General features: G+C 39.2%; 1 protein-coding gene across 1 annotated transcript in view; it reads right to left on the bottom strand.

Moving 5' to 3' along the window:
• Cacna2d1 (calcium voltage-gated channel auxiliary subunit alpha2delta 1) overlaps positions 1–22,106 on the bottom strand; it is a 530,523-nt gene that overhangs the window by 262,839 nt on the left and 245,578 nt on the right. The window contains exon 6 of the mRNA XM_032907054.1: positions 5,936–6,065. Coding sequence (XP_032762945.1) covers positions 5,936–6,065 — 130 coding nt within the window. The remainder of the gene's footprint in view (positions 1–5,935; positions 6,066–22,106) is intronic.

Here is a 22,106-nt window from a genome sequence, read left to right as displayed (position 1 = left end):
TGCCTAGTGTGAGCTTGATCTCTGTCACTGCAAACACAAAGACAGGAATAAACAAACAAAAGGGAAAACTTATGAGCTGACACAATTCAGAGCTTGTTTTTGTTTATGTTCTAAATGAGATCCTGAAATTAAGGAGTTTGGATGCAAAACGAAACATAGTAACCAGTGAAATTCCCCAGACTGAGAAACCTTAGCTGGCACTCTAATTAAAGCTACAATTCTGAACATTTGAATATATAATCAAATGAAAATAATATCATTTCGATTCAAAGGACTTTAAAACATAATTTCCTTTGGGAAATTCGAACATGAGATTGCTTCTGAGATTTAGCCACACAGACGCCTTTGAGCGAAGGAAGGGAGAGGCTGTTCCCTGGTTAAGCCTTCAATTAGACTGCATTTCCATATTCACGGGAGCCACAACTGCCCTCCAAATCCCGCTCATTCCAAACAACTGACTGATGACTCCTGGGACTCAGAGACTTTTCCAGATCTTGTTGACATTTCTAATTTGACTCCTGCCATTGCTCCTGCAGCACAAAGGCTGGATGTGAACTGTAAAGGAGTACGGGCCACAGGAGGCTGGCATCACATTGATGGAATATCAGCAGAGAAGGAGGCAGCATGAACAATGGAGTGAGGCGTGAGGCAAAGCAAATGATCCAAGTTTCGAGCTTTTCTTTTCTTTCCAAAGCATGATCTATCCCGACTACTACCTTGAGAGGTTTAAAACATAAGCATTTATCTCGTTAATTTTCAAGCTAATAATATTCTTATGGATGACCTTAAAAATTATTTTCTACGGATGTTTACAAATAATTTATTCTGAGTTGGAAACAAAACTATGCGTATGCAGCAAAAATTCTTGAAAAATTTAGATAACAGTGTATGGTACGTAAAAAAATTAATACTTTTCAAAATGCATTCCTTTCCTTATTTATCAGGTTTCACATCTCTTCTGGATTAAAATATATTAAGAATCTATTTAGATAAGGCTTTATATTAAGACTTTATTTGACTGAAAATTAACAAGAGCATAAGAACAAGAAATGAGGCTTCTAGGCAAAGCCTTTCTCCCAAAAGGTCCCAGCTCAGTTTGGATCCTCGTTACTCAGGGAAACGCCAGGCATGGTAACAAGCAAATCTGGAAGTCCAGCACTTGTCAAACTGGGTATGAGGGGAAATGGTGATGGCTCTCGGGAGCCCACTGGATACCCAGGCTAGCTGAATTAATGGGCTCAGGTCAGTGAGAAACCTGTCTCAAAAAACAAAAAGGAGAGTGATGGAGGGCGATAAGGAACTCTAGCTTCTGGCCTTTATATACACAGGAGCACATATGCATGCACGCGTGTGCTTGCGCGCGCGCGCGCGCGCACACACACACACACACACACACACACACACACACACACAAGTACTTCCCTCAAAAGAGTGAGGACCAGAGCTCAGGTAAAAATACTAAGTATAAGTGGTGTGAGAATATAATTTCGTACAGGGCTGGTAGATACAGAAAGATCACTCATGGGCTATTCTAGCCTACTTGGTGAGCTTCCAGCCAGTGAGAAGTCTTGTCTCAAAGAAGATAGTCCTTCTGAGAATAATACCATGGATGTCTTTTGGCCTCAACATATCTATACACACGAATAAAGAAAATGAAGTTAAGAAAGTGAAGTTTTCCAGAGGACCTTTGTTTGGCTCCTGACACCCTCCTTTGATGGCCCATCATCCTAACTCCAGGGGATGTGGTATTCTCTTAAGACTTCTGTGGCCACCCTCACGCATGTGTACATACACATACACAGGCAAAAAACACACAGAAAATTGAAAATAGCCATGTAAATCTCTAAAACGGAGAAATGGGTATTACTCCTCTAATGTGTCTGATCTTCTCGTGACCAATTTTGTTCTGTACTTATCAAATGCCAATCTATAGAATTTATAGGGTGACACTCTCTTTACAACAAATGCCAGACAGGGCTCTTACTGAGGTACAAATGGATATGTGCAGGCGGAATTTCACCAGCTTTATTCAGGCATCTATGTTTTGGTCTATTTATCTCCCGTAAAGCATTCATGTGTGTATATATGTATATGCTAAAGAAAATAGGCCATGGGATTTGGCTGTTTTGTGAAAAACCACTGGCTGAGAGTATCTTTTTGGCATTCATAAATTACTGAATATCAGGAATGGGGAAAGATGTGAAATACCAGACAGGAGAGCAAACACAATTATGGGAGGTTTCTAACAAGGTAACAATATACAAGGTAGCATCCGATTCCTTGACAACATGCTAGTATCATGCTGTACTCTCTTAAGACTTCTGAGACCACCGTCACTCGTGTGTATATCCACATACACAGGCATAAACACATGCAGAATTAAAAATAGCTAAGTAAATCTTCTAAAATGGGAAATGCGGGTTCTCCTACAGACATGTTGGAATAGTTGAAATAGTACCCACCAGACTCACAGACAGCTGATAAAAAATAAAATAAAATAAAATAAAATGAACAAAATACCAAAACAATTTCATTCACAGTTTTATATCCTTACAGGTTATTTGTTTTTTCATTGTAGATGCAAAGACAGACACAAAATCGTTACACATCAGCTGATGATAGGAAAACTGAAACCGTATAAAGTAAAAAAAGGTTTAAAAAAGTTGAGGAGCTGCTTGACGATGGACTGAACCACCAGAACTGTAAGCCATTCCCAATTAAATGTTTTATAAGAGTTAAAAAAAAAAAAAAAAAGTTGAGGAGCATTGCTACGGATATGAGCATTACCTAAGTCCTGTTTTTTAAAAAAATATATGTATATGTATGTATATACACAGATACATAATTTTATTTTTACTTTATGTGTAGGAATGTTTGCCTGCATGTATACCTGTGTACCATGTACATGACTCTTCTCCGTGGAATTCGGAAGAAGTTGTCAGATACCTTGGAATTGGAATTACATGATGATTGCGAGCTGCCATGTGGGTGCTGGGAACTAAACCTGGGTCCACTACAAGAGCAGCAAAGTCTCTTAACTGCTAAACCATCTCTTTAGTCCCAAGAATCTAATAAAAGTAATTCCAACAATCAAAACTGTGACTTAAGCACAGGGACCCCTATGGAGGAGTTAGAGAAAGGACTGAAGGAGCTGAAGGGGTTTGCAACCCCATAGGAAGAACAACAATATCAGCCAACCAGACCCCCAGAGCTCCCAGGGACTAAACCACCAACAAAAGAGTACACAGGAGTGACCCATGGCTCCAGCAGCATATGTGGCAGAGGATTGTTGGGCATCAATGGGAGGAGAAGTCCTTGGTCCTCTGAAGGTTTGTTTCCCCAGTGTAGAGGAATGACAGGGCGGTGAGGCGGGAGTGGGTGGGTGGGTGGAGGAGCACCCTCATAGAATCAGGGACTTGGGGTGGAATAAGGGGTTTGTGGAGGGGAAACCCGGAGAGTGGATAGCATTTGAAATGTAAATGAGTAAAAATATCCAATAAAAAATAAAAAATATAACTATAAAGAAATTAAAAAACAGAAAAAGAAAAACTCTTTGGAAGTAATGTGAATTAGATGAGAAAGATGTTATTTTAATTGCCATGTGGTAATAAGCTCTATACACACAACTCTTTTCTCTCAGGAAGTGAGAAAAACCACGTGATTCAAATTCTAAAAGCACTGATACACTGAAGAAAAAGTGTGTGTCTTTAAAACAAACAAAAGGAAAAACAGGGCTGAGGCTCAGTGTGTGTGACCGCCGGGGTGCCACCACCAGCACCCCAGCAGGAAACAAAACCAAAGGGAAGTAAATGAATAATATGAGCTAATAAAAGAGGAAATACACGTCATACCAAGACGCATGCTCCTGTCCCATGTTTCCTTTTTAAAGCAGCCTCAGAATAAATTTACCAAAAAAAATGTAATTTACAAAGATTACTTACACAGTTTTTTTTTCATCCTAAATGAGGCACGAGGCTACTAACGGCAAATCCTGACTTGAGATTACTTTGAGTGTGGTATTGTTTTGGAATGTAAAATATATTGTTACTTTATCCTCGAACGGCCTTTCAGGTCTGTAGTCTTAACTCCGTTTTACTTACGTGAAAGAGTTTTCTGAGAAACCTGAAAGATCCAGTTGAGAAATACTACTACTAAGGTTTAGATCTGAACTGGTGCAATCTGGCTTCTGATTTTACACAATTTCACGTCCACTTTAGATACTTGATACCTTCTATAGTTTTTGCAATTTGTGGGAATATAAGAAATATATTTTTTAAAACGCATCATGGGTTTTTCCTCTTCTTTTTCCTTTATGCAGGAGAGGAAGACAAGAGGCACAGAAAGGCATTTAGGAAATGGGCTACAGAATAACATGGAAACCCCACTCTGTGACTGAGGCAAGACCACATCCTTGGAGTCTCCTTTGGAAAAGCCCTCCCTACTTAGAATCCTTAGATCTACCCTCATTAATGTATGGAATGCCCAGAACAAACATGGGCTTCTCCCAGTTTCTTCCTCAATGCTTACCTTTCTCCCTTCCATAAGGAGAAGCCAGCTTAACTCAGAGTCCAAGGCAAGGTGTCATTATTCTTAAGGCAATTTCCTTTCCCCAAAGGAAAATTCATTTGTGTCTTAGCCTACAATACTTAGGGTGTTTTTAATCTGTTCTAGGATAAAGAGAAGAAAGTCACACTGACGGGCACGGTAAGTGACCGTAAAATCAGCAGCCTAACATTGCAGTCTGAAATGCACAGCGTCTCCCTTGACCAGGGAGACACACGCACAATATGTGTAACTGCACTATTTTGATAAGTGGCTATTAGCCCAAATGCTTGAATTACCTAGATGCCTAGAACAAATGAAACTCAAGGCGGATGATCAAAATGTGAATGCTTCCCTACTTCTTTAAAAGGGGAACAAGAATACCCTTGGCAGGGAAGAGAGAGGCAAAGATTAAAACAGAGACTGAAGAAACACCCATTCAGAGCCTGCCCCACATGTGGCCCATTCATATACAGCCACCCAATTAGACAAGATGGATGAAGCAAAAAAGTGCAGGCAGAAAGGAGCCGGATGTAGATCGCTCCTGAGAGACACAGCCAGAATACAGCAAATACAGAAGCGAATGCCAGCAGCAAACCACTGAACTGAGAACGGGACCCCCGTTGAAGGAATCAGAGAAAGAACTGGAAGAGCTTGAAGGGGCTCGAGACCCATTATGTACAACAATGCCAAGCAACCAGAGTTTCCAGGGACTAAGCCACTACCTAAAGACTATACATGGACTGACCCTGGACTCTGACCTCATAGGTAGCAATGAATAGCCTAGTAAGAGCACCAGTGGAAGGGAAGCCCTGGGTCCTGCTAAGACTGAACCCCAGTGAACTAGACTGTCGGGGAGGGCGGCAATGGGGGGGAGGGTGGGGAGGGAAACAGCAAAAAGGAGGGGGAGGGGGGAGGGGATGTTTGCCTGGAAACCGGGAAAGGGAATAACACTCGAAATGTATATAAGAAATACTCAAGTTAATAAAAAAAAAAAAGAAGAACAAATCTGACTGCTTTGTGAGTTATTTATGCTAATTAGGGTAGCAGAATTATTTACAACAGATCAGAAAGGTTTCCTATTTCCAATAAATAATCCTAGATGCTATCTGATCAGAAATATACAAGAGATCGCATTTGTGACTTTGTCTAAGAGTCTGCCAATGACATTTTGTTGTTGTCATTGGTTTTTGTGGCTGCTCACTTTTGCTATATTTATGTTTCTACAGACTGAATCCAGGGTAGGCCTTATATCCTAGCGTAGCACTCTACTACTGAGGTTTGGCTCAAGCACAGACTCACCCCAGTTTCTCACTCACACCTATTTTTTCCCCGTAGAAGACATGTCAGATACGCTCAGCATCCCAAGAGTTCTTCACAGTCATTTACTTACAGCCCTCATAGATGTCCGTGGGAATATGGACCGCTGCATGTTGATAGGATATCTGGCGTCCAAAATTAGCATCTTCGATGAAAACAGGTTTAATCCGTTGGCTGCCTGACTCACTCTCATTTCTTTCAGGCTATATAGGAAAGGAAAGGTATGGAAATAAACAACTTTATAAAACAGGCTAACAAAACTTTTCATAATCACTTTCTTGTCTGCTCACAGTATATATTCTTTAAAAGATAGAGGTATATTTTTAAATATGGTACTGTGACTAAATGCTTATATAAATTCTATAGCAGTCACACTAAATGCTCATATTACCCAATTAAAAGTAAGTTATCTCCCCGTTACTTCAGGTTGGAAGCATTCCAGAATCATCTGGAGCGCTCTCTTAAAACACATTTTGAGATGCACACTTAAAGCACAGGTAAGTGTCATGGGGCAATCAAATTTAAATTATCTGCTTGGAATGAATTTCAGGATTTACACAACTAAGCTTATGCCAGGCAGCTGACAATAATTTATCAAAGAGTAGCACTCATTAGGAGAGTAAGAGAGAACTGAAAGACCATTGCTGTAGGCTGTTTGTTTTCTTCACTTTTGCAACTTCTCTATGTGAATTCAGCTTGTTTTAAAAAGAGAGCATACTAAAGAGGAAGAGAACCATTACAGTTCTAAACACAATTAAATCCTAACTCAGTTCTCTCAAATAGGCATCAGGATTCCATAAATAATAATACAAGCCAACGACGTGAGAATTAAAATCAAGGGTTAATTTCCTGTCCTTTGACCTCCCTAATTGTGCCTACGATAGTGTTATCTTCTTATTCCCTGGGCATAAAACCATCCGCCATGCTTCTGTAACTTTAAACAATAACATTTATTTATTTATTAGATATAAGTACACTATAGCTGTCTTCAGACACACCAGAAGAGGGTATCAGATCCCATTACAGATGGTGGTGAGCTACCATGTGGTTGCTGGGAGTTGAACTCAGGACCTCTGGAAGAGCAGTCAGTGCTCTTAGCCACTGAGCCATCTCCCCAGCCCCCTTCTGTAACTTTTTTTGCCTTGCATATTAAATAGTTTCTCAATTTACATATATTTTTATAATCTCTTCCCTGTTTTCAGACTAAATTTAGACTTATATTTTCAGTTCCTTTTGTGGAAAATGTTTTATATCTTCTAGGGGCATTAAATAAATGGGAATAAAAATCTATTTTAAATACAGTACACAGAAAAGTCCCCACATTCATTAGCACATGGCAGTGGTGTACCTAATGAGGAACAGGGAGAATCAGAAGGAACAATCAGAAAATGCCATAAAGCAGCTGATTGAATGTTGTAAGAACAAAAACTCAACAGGATTGTAAAAGGGTTTGCTATCTTTCATATTCATGCAATCACTACATCATGTAATTCTTTATTATTCTATTGTTTGAAAAAAATGTAACCCACCAGATAACATGTCAGTATCCTCAAATACTGAGACAAACACATATTATTATCTAGACCATGACAGAGGCCATTTAGACACAAATCTTAGCAACATAGACCTTCACAGTGACTCTGAACTCCCATGCAATCCTTCATTATGTGGTGAAAGGAGTTTAATAAGCCATGGTGACATTATTTAGCCATAATGAATCATTACTCATGATGACTGGCGTCAGAGCATATACACATAAACGTATCTATTCAGGAGTTTCACCAAAACACTGGTCTTTGATAAAGTTGTTTGAAAGCAGAAAATGTTTTCATTCAGGGAAAGCAACAGATATATGGATTTAGCAATAACAAACAACTTATGCATTAACAAGAGTCATGCTTGAAGTGAAAATATCCGAATGAGAGAATCACACAGAGAAGACAAGAGAAACGGGATTCCTGTGAGAAACCACAAAGCGACATATGGTTTAGCCTAAGAAAAGTCACCTCTGCCTTGACCATGAAGAAAAAGAGTGTGATTGAAACAGGAGTTTGCTTTTCTTAGGTTTTAATATCAAAATGAACACATTCTTAAAAGATCACTCTTGGATACTATTGACTGATTGAGACAAGGGGGTATTAAGAAAACCAGAACCTATGCTAGTAGCACGGCCGTGAAGAAAACACTCAGCCTATGAACGGCATCCCAGCGTGCCTCGCCATGAGCATGCTGAGTGCAGAGTTACTCTAGTTTAAGGCAGCAGTGCAGAAAGAACAAGGCCCCAGCAGCCCTCTCAGTCAGTGCTTTTAGAGCACAGGCTCTCAAGCTCCACCTGTGACCTGTGACATCACAAAGGACATGGCAACTGCCCAGGATTTTAACAAGTCTAGAGGAAATGTAGGTTGGAATATCTTCCTGTAAATTACCAGTGGGTTAAACTAGGTTCATGTGATGTTTCAGGAGAAATTAGGGTTGGCAATAAACATAACAAACATAATAGCAGATACCTCAAGTTTGTTAACCTCCATGCATTATATTCCTGTATCATGTATAGATAATAGATGAGGATAAATGGTAACACCTCTTAAATATTTTTCAAAAGAACATTCTTTGGAGGCAGTGCATGGTTTAGCTTCTCTGCAAATGAGCTGGGGAAAATGGTGCATACCACCCACACATCGGATAGAGGGCTGATGTTATAAAGACATAAAAATTCCAAACACTAGATATCAAGAAAACAAATAACCCATTTAAAAATATGATATGGTACAGAACTGAACAGAGAATTCTCAAGGAGGAAACTCAAGTGTCTGAGAAGCAAAAATATGAGCATAATCTGTGATGGTTTGAGTAAGAATGACTCCATAGACTTGTGTGTTTCCATATTTGTCCATAGGGAGGGCACTGTCAGGAGATGTGGCCTTGTGGGACGAAGTGTGTCACTGTGGGGTAGGGCTAGGAGGTCTCATATGCTCAAGCTACAGCCAGTATGGAACACAGTCCCATTTTACTGCCTGCAAATTGTACAACTCTTTGCTCTTCCAGCATCACGTCTGCCTGCACACTGCCAAACTTCCCACCATGACGATGAGGGTTAGGTGATTCTCTCTGACTGAACCCAGACCCGGCAGTCCTCTGCTGTTTATGTGTTGGGGGCCTCATGTCGGCTGGTGTGTGCTGCCTGGTGGGTGGCTTAGTGTCTCAGAGATCTTGGGGGTCCAGGTTAATTGAGGCTGCTGGTCCTTCTACAGGGTTGCCCTCCTCCTCAGCTTCCTCCAGCTTTTCCCTAATTCAACCACAGGGGCCAGCAGCTTCTCCCCTTTGGTTGGGTGCAAATGTCTGCATCTGACTGTTTCAGCTGCTTGTTGGGTTTTTCTGAGGGCAGTCATGACAGGTCCCTTTCTGTGAGTACTCCAAAAAGTGTCAGGCCTTGCCACTGCCACACACACACACCCCCCCCCCGCACACACATCGGCTGGATTCCACTTTAGCCTATTGCTGGACCTCCTTTTCCTCTTTGTCTCACCGTTTTTAAGCTTACTATCGTGCAGGTTCTAACTTCCATGAAAGAGATATCCCAAAATATTCTAGATGCCATTGTAAAGCCCATAGGCAGACTTTGAATGTTTGCCTTTATTAAATTAATTAAATTAAAGGAAATAAATGGCCTCGTAAATTTGAAAAAAAGCAAAAGAAATAACAGCATAATTTTCAATATGGATAATTTTTCAAACTTCGCATTACTGCATGCATCTAAACTATAGTAACAGAAAATACCACTGTTTCTTGTGCCTCTTTTTTTGTCTAGATAAATCAAAATAATTTCATCAGTATGATAGAACTTTTATTTTATTGCATTTAACACACTGAAATTATTGTTCATTATAACATCAAAACTACCATTGTACTTCTAGGATTGCAGGAAATAGTTTAATTGAAATGTATGCTAGCAATGTAGCAATTAACATAGAGGGGACAATGCATAGTTCCAATATGCTAAATGCTATATTATTTTCTTAATATATCTGTATTTATCAGATCATGTAGGAGATGGAACAGCATTTCTCTTTAACTTTTTCACTAAACGTCTAAAATAAGCATACTTCCCTTTGTATAAGTCTGTACAGGGAAACTGAACAAATGCATTCTTACATAGAATCAGATATACTTCGTAAAACACATGAGCAAAACACAAGATGCTCAATCCTTAGACTGATGCCATGATAATTTAGATTTTGAAATAGGAAGTAGGTCATGTAAAAACAGAAGGGCATGCTGATAGCCGGTTAGTTCATTCAACTCTACTCACAGGGCATATCTGAATGTTCAAATAATTACATGGTAAAATACTCCTGTATATGTACTATATTGAACTCCATATTCCAGTAACTGATGTTTATAACATGAGTTTGATTTGAAAATATGCATTGCTTGCTCAATATAAAACTATATTTGGAGCAACATGTTCATATATTTATATATCTTACCTACGATTGAGGGAGAGTTCAGTTACTTTATTCAAGTGAGACTGAATGTATTCTGACCTACAAATTTGCTTGCAGTTTCACTCTCTATCTTTCCTCTCTTTCTCTTGTCTCTTTGCCTCTCTCTCTCTCTCTCTCTCTCTCTCTCTCTCTCTCTCTCTGAGTGCTGTGTGTGTGTGTGTGTGTGTGTGTGAGAGAGAGAGAGAGAGAGAGAGAGAGAGAGAGAGAGAGAGAGAGAGCAATGTGTGTATGAAATCAGAACAACTTGGGAAAGTTCTCTTTTTCTCAAAACGCTGGACTCTTAATCACAGGTTGTTAGGTCGTGGGAACAAGCACCTTATACATAGTGAGGCATTTTCTGGACATATTCTTCATAATTTTTAACTAATTAAATGGTTATTTTTTTAAATGTAACTGAAGACACTGTGGTGAGTGAAATAAGACAAGTAAAACAGTGTAACGTGAAATTTTATTCATATGTGGAATCTAAAAATACTGACTTTGTAGAAATGAGAATCAAGAGGTGGCTCCCCAGGCCCTGGGAAAGTAGGTGATCTGTGAGATATATTGGTTAGTTCCCACCTGCTAGGGTTAGATTTGGCACGCTTCTACAGGAGGCTACACTTGAACAGCGGAGTATTCTTAAATGGCAAGACTTTTTCAATTCTTTAATAACTAAATGTTAAATATGTAAGCTATTAAAGGATATTTAAAGTCTTCACAATGAAGAAAGCTTGATGTGATTGGTAATTCAACCTGATTAAAACAGTACACAATATAGACAGGTATTCAAGCATATTCAAGTATCCCTTTAATATGTATTTTTTAATGTTTTCAACATTATTTAAACACTTCTAAAGGGGAAATATATATTTTTTTCTCTTGATAAAGATAGGTCATATCTGGGCCTCAGTAACTCTCATATCAGGCATTAGAAATCACCTGTGGTAAATATTCTTTTAATTCTACTATTCAATTTTATGTCATGGTAAGGCCCTTTTAAGGTGTTCTAACTTAAATGAAAGTTAAATTTCAGAAAGATAAAGTTTGCATCACTGTAGAAAACAAATGTTGAAAATAAGGACGTGGACCAGCTCCTTTGCAAGAACCCTGCACCCAAAGTCCCACTGCAGGTCGACACCAGCTAGTGAAGCCCGGGGCTGGCACGGCATGCACACGGGCATCACACTGGATGAGAGCCTTAAAGCCCAGCAATCTCGCTTTCTTCAAAATAACAATAATTTGCTACATGCAGTAGAGCTCTGAACCTTAGGTGATGCATACAACATAGGACAAACGTCTTGCATTATTAGAACCCAATCCAAGCACGTGATAGTCACTATGGAAATATATCTTTTAAAACTTTTTTTTAACTTATTTATTCCATGTATGGGAGTACACAGTCACTGACTTCAGACACACCAGAAGAGGGCATCAGATCCCATTACAGATGGTTGTGAGTCACCATGTGGCTGCTGGGAATTGAACTCAGGACATCTGGAAGAACAGGCAGTGCTCTTAACCGCTGAGCCATCTCTCCAGCCCATCGAGATATATCTTAATTTAGAGGAACAACAACAAAACCTTCCAGAGAAAACAGAATGACTCAGCTGGTACACAGGAGCAGCTACGGTTTCATCTCCATGTATTATAATCGAGGATTCTGAGTTTGCCAACACATTGGCTTGTAATAAAGACTTCATATTATAAGATTAGTATTAAAATGTTAGAAAATAAACTTAAAGTTTAATTCTTTAAAAAAATTACAACAGATTACATGACCATATGATGTATATAACCCTGTCACCTTCTAGAATCAAACCTATTTCTATAAAATGAAATCATGAACCATGCTTCTAAAGAAACATTAAATAAAATGCCAGGATTAGTTTTAAAGTGGACAAGACTACCAAGAAGAAACAAATAAATGTGCAAGGGAGCTCTGCAGACTGGCTAAATGTCCCAGACGGGTCAAAACTTTTAAATGATCAATAAAATAAAATGAAGCAAAAAAAAAATCAATTCCATTTAACGAGATATCTAGGTTGTGCTTTTTATAAATTTAGATTATAGTCAGAGTCACATATCTCAGGATGAGTGATAGGATTTGGAACGGTCTGATTTACTTCTGTACGCTCAGGGAATTCAGGATAGCGTGCAAGTTGCTGGCACAACTCAGACCACTGGGGCAAGCACTCCACTCTCTTCAGGGAGTTTGAGCACTTACAGGACAGATGTCTCCAGAAACTAAACTAGTGGGCTAAGTAAATATCTGCTCTACAGAAAACTTTAAACAGTAGATATCCAGGTAATTATTTATTTGGTGGTGTTTTCGACTTTCTTTAATTTTTTAGTATTCAGAACCCAAAATAACATCGACATGAACACTGGATTTGTATTCACTTCCATTTTTTCAAAACTTTTGGAGATTCGCCTGTGGATTTTATTTAGCATATGGATTGGTTTGGGCAAAACAAAAGCAAGGGTCAGTATCCCAGACCAATTCCCATTCAGCGTGATTAATTTCACACACACACACACACACACACACACACACAGAGAGAGAGAGAGAGAGAGAGAGAGAGAGAGAGAGAGAGAGAGAGAGAAACACACACACTCTTCTTTTTGTGGCAAAATCATTTCGCCAACGTAAAATGTGTTGTGATAGCCTCCATACTGTGTTGAGATTACATGCATTAACATTTCTGAATTGCATAATATAACCAAAGTGTTTCTAAATGTTTTACGTTACCTGTACTGTTTTACTTCTACCTCTGTTTTACAGAATACATGATGAAAAAAAGAAGAGACCATGTGGCTTTGATAGTATAAGCTCAGGAAGGGCAGGGGAGTGATTCACAACTGGGTGGTGGTACCCACTGAACAGCCTACAATTTCTATGGGAGGATGCAGAGCGATCACACAGACATACCTTGATGTTTAGACAGGCAAATGGAGTTACATTCTCAGATTTTGTAAATGGAAATCATACACTTTTCTTTTTAATTTTAACGAAAACAGCAGAAACAGGAAGGATACTGAGCAGGAGCCCCTTAAGATCGAGCCCGATATCCGCAGCACTACAGTGAAGGCATTTTCTACCAAGCCAACCACGAGTTATAAGCTTCCAGAACACTGAGGAGGGAAGGCCACTTGCTCCCTAGGAAAGGAACTTGCTAGGTGAATCTCCTTTTAAAATAATTACAGAGCATTCAATTTGTGGTCAGTTAATGAGAGAAGCGAGTATGTCAACATAGATTGGAAGAGTTTAACTCTATGTGGCCAGATGGTCTTATTTCTGGCAAGACTTGCACCTTATATTTCTAGGAGAATTGTCACTAGTCAAACAATTAAATCAAGTTACACTTTCATTTCTGTTTCAAATCACGACTCTAAATGTGCACTATAATCCCTGCTGGACATCCATTCCATACCTAGGGAGCTCAAACTCCCTGCTTCCTTACCCCTGGCTATCAGTAGATATTTATTTTATAGCTTCAAGGTATATATATATAAACATCTGTGATTGAATAAAAGAGGAAAGTTGTTATAAAATGTCACTGAGTTATTATCAGAAAACAGAGTTCTCAAGAGTTTCCAGATGGGGGACTGGAGAGATGGCTCAGCGGTTAAGAGCACTGGCTGCTCTTCCAGAGGTCCTGAGTTCAAATCCCTGCAACCATGGTGGCTCACAACCATCTGTAATGGGATCCAATGCCCTCTTCTGGTGTGTCTGAAGACAGCTACAGTAAACTCATACACATAAATAAATATTTTTTAAAGATAAAAAAAATGTTTCCAGATGGCTTCTCATAATCTGGCTCATTTGGAGAGATGCCAAGTACAGGCACATTCTAAAGAAATAGCTGACCACCTTTAAATGCTTGTTTCGCTTTGAGGGGGACTATGAATCATGACCACAGGAACCCAGCAATGTGCTACGCTTGAGCAGATCATTCTTCGTGACAAATATAAACTTGGTGACTTGCCAGCATGGCGCGTGTTGAAGATCATAGAACCTGGAGAGCCTACGTTTAATCTTGATTCTGATAAGAATTGAATTCCTGGCCTTCCTGTGATTTATTTCTTCACGAAAGCTACCCTTATGTCTGGAGATCACTGTCATATAACACTCACCATCTCCCCACATGCCTGGGCCATTATATGTTGATGTTGTAGGATTTCTTGTCTGTATTTAAGCCTTTTTTTTTTTAAATGCTGCTTCTACAGTGTTAGGTGTGTGAAGCAGGTTGAGGGTAAAATAGTTGGAGGGAGCTGTAGGAGTCATGACAGGTTGGAGGAAGGATCGCCTGAAAAGGCAGTCAAACTCACTTTGTTTTTAATACTGCTTGAGCCCAGAAAATTAAATATTTAGTTGAATCCGGCCCTGCCATGCACATGTAGCTTCATACTTGTTAGGAAAATTTCAGGTGCCTATTTTCAAATGTGACTTGTGAGCTAAACAGAAAACTCTACTCCAAGGCATTCTCCTAGGCAACCAAACTAAATATTTAACTGTCTACCGGAGCTCTCCTCTGGGATGTCCTTAGAGAGGCTTTGCTAGAAATGCTTGACTTTTAAACCCTCTGTCTGAAGCACCGTAGGCCACCCACATCCGCAAGTGTTCAGACTTCACTACAGACCTAACTGCCGTCTCCTGCTAAATCTGACGACTCAACCCTCCCTGTGCTCTAACACAAACTTTATGGTTTACGTTTCTCCACCTTGACTTCACCTTTCGAATAAAATTTTCACCTTTTAAGTATTTTTCAACTATTTCTTAAAGTCATTGAGTATATCAACATGAATGATTCGTGTTGTTAAATTTGTTTCTTCCACTATGAGAATTTCTTTGTGTCAGTTTTGTTTTACGATCTGGGGTATGTTTTTGTATACCCCGGGATCATTCTCTGCAGGGACTAACCACGTATTTCATGTTGTTTTCCTTTCTTACCTGAACACCATGACTCGGATTCAGAGAGTCTGTGTCTTTAGTACTGTGGCTTTCCTCCTTAATTGTAACTTTGAATGCAGGTTTTCCCATTACTGTTCTCTGTGCTATTAATTATTTAAAAAAAAATCTGTCTCACTTTGGGACTAGGATAGACTCAGATAGGAGGTTTTATTTTTGTTTCCTTCCAAACTAGCAAACTTCAGAGCAGAGGATGACATTAAAAAACAAACAAACAAACAAACAAAGAACAAAACCAAAACCAAAAAACACTTTTACTGTTTGAACAAGAGAAATTCACAAGGGTCAAGTATTTTTTTTAATGTGGATATTTAAATTCTTTTCCTTCATATTACAGTGACTGATACTGGTCTAGGGTACCGTGAGGATAGTGAGAAAATGGGCTCTTAAAGAAACTAAGTGTGGAGGACAGAAAATGGAAAATGCTTAGAACAGATCTACTACCTTGTTGGCCTTCATACTGGAGGCCTTCCGCAGAGATCTCTAGACCAGCGGCCAGGGGCGAGGGTTCAAGAGAAGGGGAGAGGACTCGAGCAGGGACAGTGAGCCTCCACTGGATCCACTGCCTCCACTGCCTCTGCCCTCTCCACTGCTGGTGCTGCTCCTCCTCTGTCTAGGTGCTGCTGCTTCCGATTGCTCCAAGACATCAGCCGGGCTGAGCCTGTTTGAGGCTGGCTAGCGGGCTAGCGAGCTAGCGAGCCAGCGAGGGGAGCAGGGGAGCTTCTGGCAGCGATTTCAGGAGAGAAGATCTCTTCCCCAAGCTGCAGTGTTACAGCTCCTATGACAGAAGCTTTCAGATGATGGAGTAGTTCTCACAAACCTCTAATTCTTCTGGATAGGATTCTTATATACTGTTTTGGTGTGGGTTAGGGTCTGAGAGCAGGTACTTCCCATTGGCATGGCCTGAGAGCTTCAGAAGACCTCATCTATATGTGGGAGGGGCTTGGTTCTGTTTCTAGGAGACTGACGGCCAGGAGCCTCTCTACTGGGGCCTTTTGGGAGGGGCCTGGTCTCCTGGGAGTTTGGGGAAATGCCTACCATTCCTTCCAGGGGCTCCCGGACCTTATTGGGAACCAGGATATCTGTCACAGCCTGCCGCCCCACACACTATGTCAGTTTCTTAAGACTTTTACAGTTATGTAAGATGACATTTCATCTTACATTCAGGTTACTTATAGGAGAAAAAGAACCTTTCACAGGTGACTCTATTGTCCACTTACTTTGGGCTACTTGAATCACTACTGAAATAACCAGAGGGCAATTTTAATAAGAGAAGCTTCTTAATTTAGCATTATAATTAGTTTCACTGGTTAATTTGATGTGAGGTTTTGATATAGCATTGTTATATTTATTAGAGCTATGCCAGGAATTCTAACCATACAAAGCTGCCCTCGGAAAAATAATACTCTAATTCACCAGGGGAAACATTTGTAAAGCTTGGTGGCACCTCAAAGAAGAAAGCCATTTTAACACCAAAAGTTGTCTGCGTAACAGATTCCGGCAAGACTCAACCATTGTCTTGAATACCACACTCAATACAGATTCAATGACTGAACCAATGGAAAGAATCTATGAACACAATATTTATGTATTAAAATAATATGTTGAACGATTAAAAGCCTATTTAAAATTTAGAAACAAAAAGCTGAGATCGTTTAAATAACTCCTACGCGTATCTTAGACCAATGTCGAAGTAAAAATTAATGTCCTAGAGTAAGAAAGGAAATGAATGATGGTAATGTATGCGAAATAGAGAATATGGCCAGGGTGTTGCTACTCACTGAAAAGCAAATCGTCTAGCACAGAACTAGGGAGAAAGTTAAAAATACCAAACAGAGGTTCAGAGTTTAGGAACTTCCAGTCTTTTGCACAAGGAATAAATAAACTTCACTTGTTGGTTACCTGTATCAACAGAAATACACAGAGGACAATTTTAATAAGAGAGGAGTTTCTTAACTTAGCATTTCAATTAGTTCCCCTGATTAATCTGATGTGAGGTATTGATATATAAGATGAAATCTGACATCGTAGGCTGAGAACAGTTACGGTGAGCCAAAAACAAACCAAAGCAATATGCTGGCATTGTGATTTGTGTGCACTTTATATACAAATATCAAATAGTACATGTGTAATCAAGAATGGCCCAATCCATTAATTTGCAGATGCTGCAAAACCTTCTGTGAAGATGAGTTAACTGTATCATCTGTGTAAGTCCAACTATGGTAGATAAGGAATAGTTTACTGGGCACAATGAAAGAATGTAACCCTTCAGAACCCTGAAACAGATGAGAGTGTGGTATTTACAGTTCTGTATTATCTTTTCTGAATGTTTCAAATGAAGAAAATATTTAGTAAGAGTGACCAAAATACATGCATTAGAAATTAGAATTAAAAATTTTATATCTATTTTATAGAAAAGCAGACTTCCTTCCGATGTAAACATTCAAGTACATTTAAATGATAGAAGATGTGTGGGTGGGATATTGCACTATCTTTAACACACTGAGAAGAGTAATGGGAGACATGTAGAGAACTATTGTCTTCTAATTACTACTCTCCTCTTTCTCACTTAAATAGCCGACTTTGATACTTCACTTGGTTTATGCAAATCGGAGGGAGAAAATAAGTTCTGTGTGTCCCTTGCTATGAAGCGTCACAGTTTATTACAGGTTGCAAACAAAGCTTGAAGAAGTAATGATAAGTGTAACCTTCAAAATAGGCTCTGCAGAGCAAAATGGAGCTCCTCCAATGCTAATTACCTCCTTCTGTGGTGTAAAGAAGGGAGAGAAGGTGAGAGGCGGGGAAACTAAGGAAGAAGTGAAGGAAGGAGGAAGGAGAGAGGGAGAGAAGGAGGGAAGGAAGGGAGGTAGAGAGGAAGGTAGGAGGAGGAAGGGGGTAAGGAGAGGACACTGAAAATGAAAGTAACTGAGACAAAAGGACTTAGAAACACACACACAGAGAGAGAGAGAGAGAGAGAGAGAGAGAGACAGAGAGAGAACAGAGAGAGACAGAGAGAGAGACAGAGAGAGAGAGACAGAGAGAGACAGAGAGAAGAGAGAGAGAGAGAGAGAGAGAGAGAGAGACAGAGACAGAGACAGAGACAGAGACAGAGACAGAGACAGAGACAGACCAAGACTGAAACCAAGAAAACTAAGAGCAAAATATCATCCTGGATAGTCAAATGATTAAGTATGAATTTCCACACTATCTCTGGTACCCAGACAATTACATAAGGAAAGAATCAGAATACCATCAGCAACTCACATTTTTACACACACACACACACACACACACACACACACACACACACACACACACACATCAAGTATCTAATTGATCATGTGATAGTTCCTCATAAATTTTCAAAGACTGACAAAATAGTCCAAACCAACTATACTAGATTATATAAAAAGGTCAACTTATGGTGGAATTCAGGTTAAAACAGTATTATATCACCCATGCTGTTTCTCAAATTTCTTCTGAACTTAACGCTTTTGAGGTAATTCTTCCAAAATATGTTGACTAATTATATTATTGTTTTGAGTAGTAAGTAGCATTAGTTTTAAGTAAGCATTTAGATGCAATGAAAGTATTATTTTCCCAAGTATTTATTAAAATGTTTCACACTTTTCTAGTTTTTGTTTTAGTTTAATTACCCCACCCCCTTTATCTATCTGTGTGTGCATTATATGAATGCAAGTGCCAATGGCGTCCAGCAGAGGGCACCAGGTTCCCTAAAGCTAAACTTACATGGGGCTATGAACCACCCAATGTGGATGTGCCTTACCAACTCAGGTCCTCTGCAAGGGCAACAAGTTCTTTTATGGCTAAAGCCATCTCTCTGGTCCCTTCTCTTCCTTGCTAAGGTCTCTAAAACTTTTGAATTTGTATTTGAAATCAGCTCAAATGTCTTATGTAAATATGAAGTAAATACATTAAGTTAATACTGATACCATTTAAAATAACTACAAAATGTTCTAATTTATTACAAAAATGTTATATTTGTGAAATATTCAGAATGTAATATGGTCATAAGTTAATAAAATTTATATATGCCAGGCAACTGCTACTCAAATGGGTATGAAAAAGCTGTTTGCCAACATTAGGAAATATATATTGAGATCAATATTTACAGATAAATTGAATATTGTAATTCAACATGCTCATGAAGCTGATAAGAATAATAGAATCTGAAATAACATGTTTCCTCTAAATGTAGGGGAAAATGTGACTATTGGCAAAGAAACTAATCAAAGCAATGAAAAAACAATTTTAATGTGTTAAATTTTCCTTTAATATAATGCCAAGCAGTGCTTCAGGAAATAATTATCTTGTAAATTAAGATGTAATTTGGTCTATTTTTCTGTAAATTTTATATATATTTGTTTTACTTACTTTAGACATAATATATTTTATTTTTAATATTTATAATAAAATATATTATATATGTTTTCATATAATAATTTACATATATGTGTAAATTATATATTATATATTACATATATAAATTATATATTATATATAATTAATTATATATTATATATATTACATATATATAAAAATATTATGTGGGACAGTGAAAGGCACTCTGGTTCCCGGTTGAGCTAAGGCATGAAACCCCGGTGACCCTGAAAGGGACGGTAGGCATTTTGCCTGACTCCTAGTAAACCAGGCTCTGTCACTAACCATAGCCCTCCATAGATTTGTGGCCATCAGTCAGGTAAAAGGCAATGCCCCAAACCCTTCCACAGGTAGAGGACTTGACTTGTGGTTACGTAGGCTCAAGACAGATCTCCATTATGAGGTACTTAAAGACCTGAGGCCTAGCCAATCACCTTTCCTTCCCAGACGCTCCTCCCTGCCAAAAGTATTTAATCTCAGGCCCACTCTGAGAAGTGGGGTACGGTTTTACTTATCTATTTGTGCGCCATGACAATAAATGTCTTAAAGCTATGGGCTGCCTCTTTTCATCAGGATCCACTGTGGGGAGTACAGAGAAGCCCTTCGCCTACAGAGCCTCTATGCCATCTAATCTCGGGTAGAAAGCCTCTCTGTACTCCCAGCCTCAACCACAACCAGGGCGAGCCTGCAGGCTACCACTATCCAGCTAAAGGACTCCCCGGGTGGGACCAGCTGAAGCTCCCCCTCTTCCCCTCTGCCCCGGGGCTAGATCCAGTCCATGGGCTCCCATTCTGTCCTCAGCTCTTCTGCAGCATCCAGCAGCGGCCTGAGAAACCAATGGGTCTTGTAGGCCCGGGGGCCCCCAAGCCAGTTCTGGTTGTGTCCTGCTCTCAGACTGTGTGTCTCCATCCCTGGAGCGGTGTCCCACAGCTTCCCACAGCCTGACACCCGTGGGACAGAGGCGTCGGGTAAGCAGGAGCAGAGCAGAGCAGATCAGGACCCATTAACCCCTACAATATTATATATATATATATATATATATATATATATATATATATATATTAAATATGTCCATATATATGCAAAAATGTCCCAAAACACAAGAGAACCTCTTCTAGAGATCTAGCCTACAAATGAAATAGAAATTTTATCTAAAAATGTTAATGTAAAAATATTTTGAATGTTTAAGGAGCAAAATTCTAACTTCTTAGCAGAAGAGTTCATTTTATGGTATCACAGCAACTCGAATTATGACTTAACATTGATTCAACAACACAGCAAATACTTGTACTATTTTATAAATCAGTTATCTGAATACTCGTCAGGTTGATCATGATTGCACATGACTAATACCAGCCAAACTTATGTAGCAAAACCTTGTCTCACAAAATCAAAGCAGAAAAAAAAAATAATGAAAGTAAAAAAATATGTTAATGGAAAAATGTTAAAAGATAGAGATTTCATAACAGCTTAAGAAGTGTTTGGATGTCTTTTTCCCTTCCTTCTAATTATTAAATTCTATAATATGGCTACATTCTTTAAATATGTCAAGTATTCTGCAGAGAAATACATACTCTCATCTGAATCCAAGCCAGAGTCCAGGGAATTCTGGCACTAGTCAACTCCGTTACACTGTAGATGAAGGATAACTCGACTGGGGGTCACACTTGCATGTACGGTTATGAGAGCTGCGTGCCTGCCGATGACAGAAGTCATGTCTAGTATCTCTGTCATTCCCTCCTCGTGTTCTCTTTTGAGAATGGCTCTGTCTTCATCTCCTGGATTTGCTGGCATGGCTGAGCGGCAAGCCCAGGGTTTGTGATGGAATTACAGGTACCTGCCACATCACCAACGGTCTGAGTGATTCTAGGGTCAACTCAGTCAACTCAGGTCCTCGTGCCTAAGCGGCAGGCACTTGAACCACCACGTTGGCTCCCCAGACAAACATTTGGAACTTTAATAGGACTTAATAACTTATGAGTAGATAAATTAAGGGCGGGTGAACATGACCTAATCTACAAATTCTATTATTTTCTTTATACCCCATAACATTCTGTGCCTATGTATATAATCTCTGTCCCCATGTATATAATAAAATAATCTCTTTCCAAATACTTAGAGTAGTTCTTGACTTTTTGATGTCTAATATGGAGAGTGCATCATTTTATAAGAATAATTGTAACATGTAACAATATAAGTCCTTTATTTCCATTGGAATGAAGACATACAAAGAGTAGATCACATTCAATAGAATTATTCCAGTGGATTCTTTTCTCTGTGACAGTTTTATTTCGATACGAAGAGGGTAAATAACACCAAAGGCATTTCATTTCAATATCTGAGAAACATCTCTGCAGGTAGATTATGAATAAAACACGGTACAACTT

Source organism: Rattus rattus, chromosome 6, assembly GCF_011064425.1.
Source record: "Rattus rattus isolate New Zealand chromosome 6, Rrattus_CSIRO_v1, whole genome shotgun sequence".
NCBI classification, from domain to species: Eukaryota; Metazoa; Chordata; class Mammalia; order Rodentia; family Muridae; genus Rattus; species Rattus rattus.
Note: the sequence above shows the minus strand (reverse complement) of the source record. Positions and strands in the feature narration are given on the sequence as shown.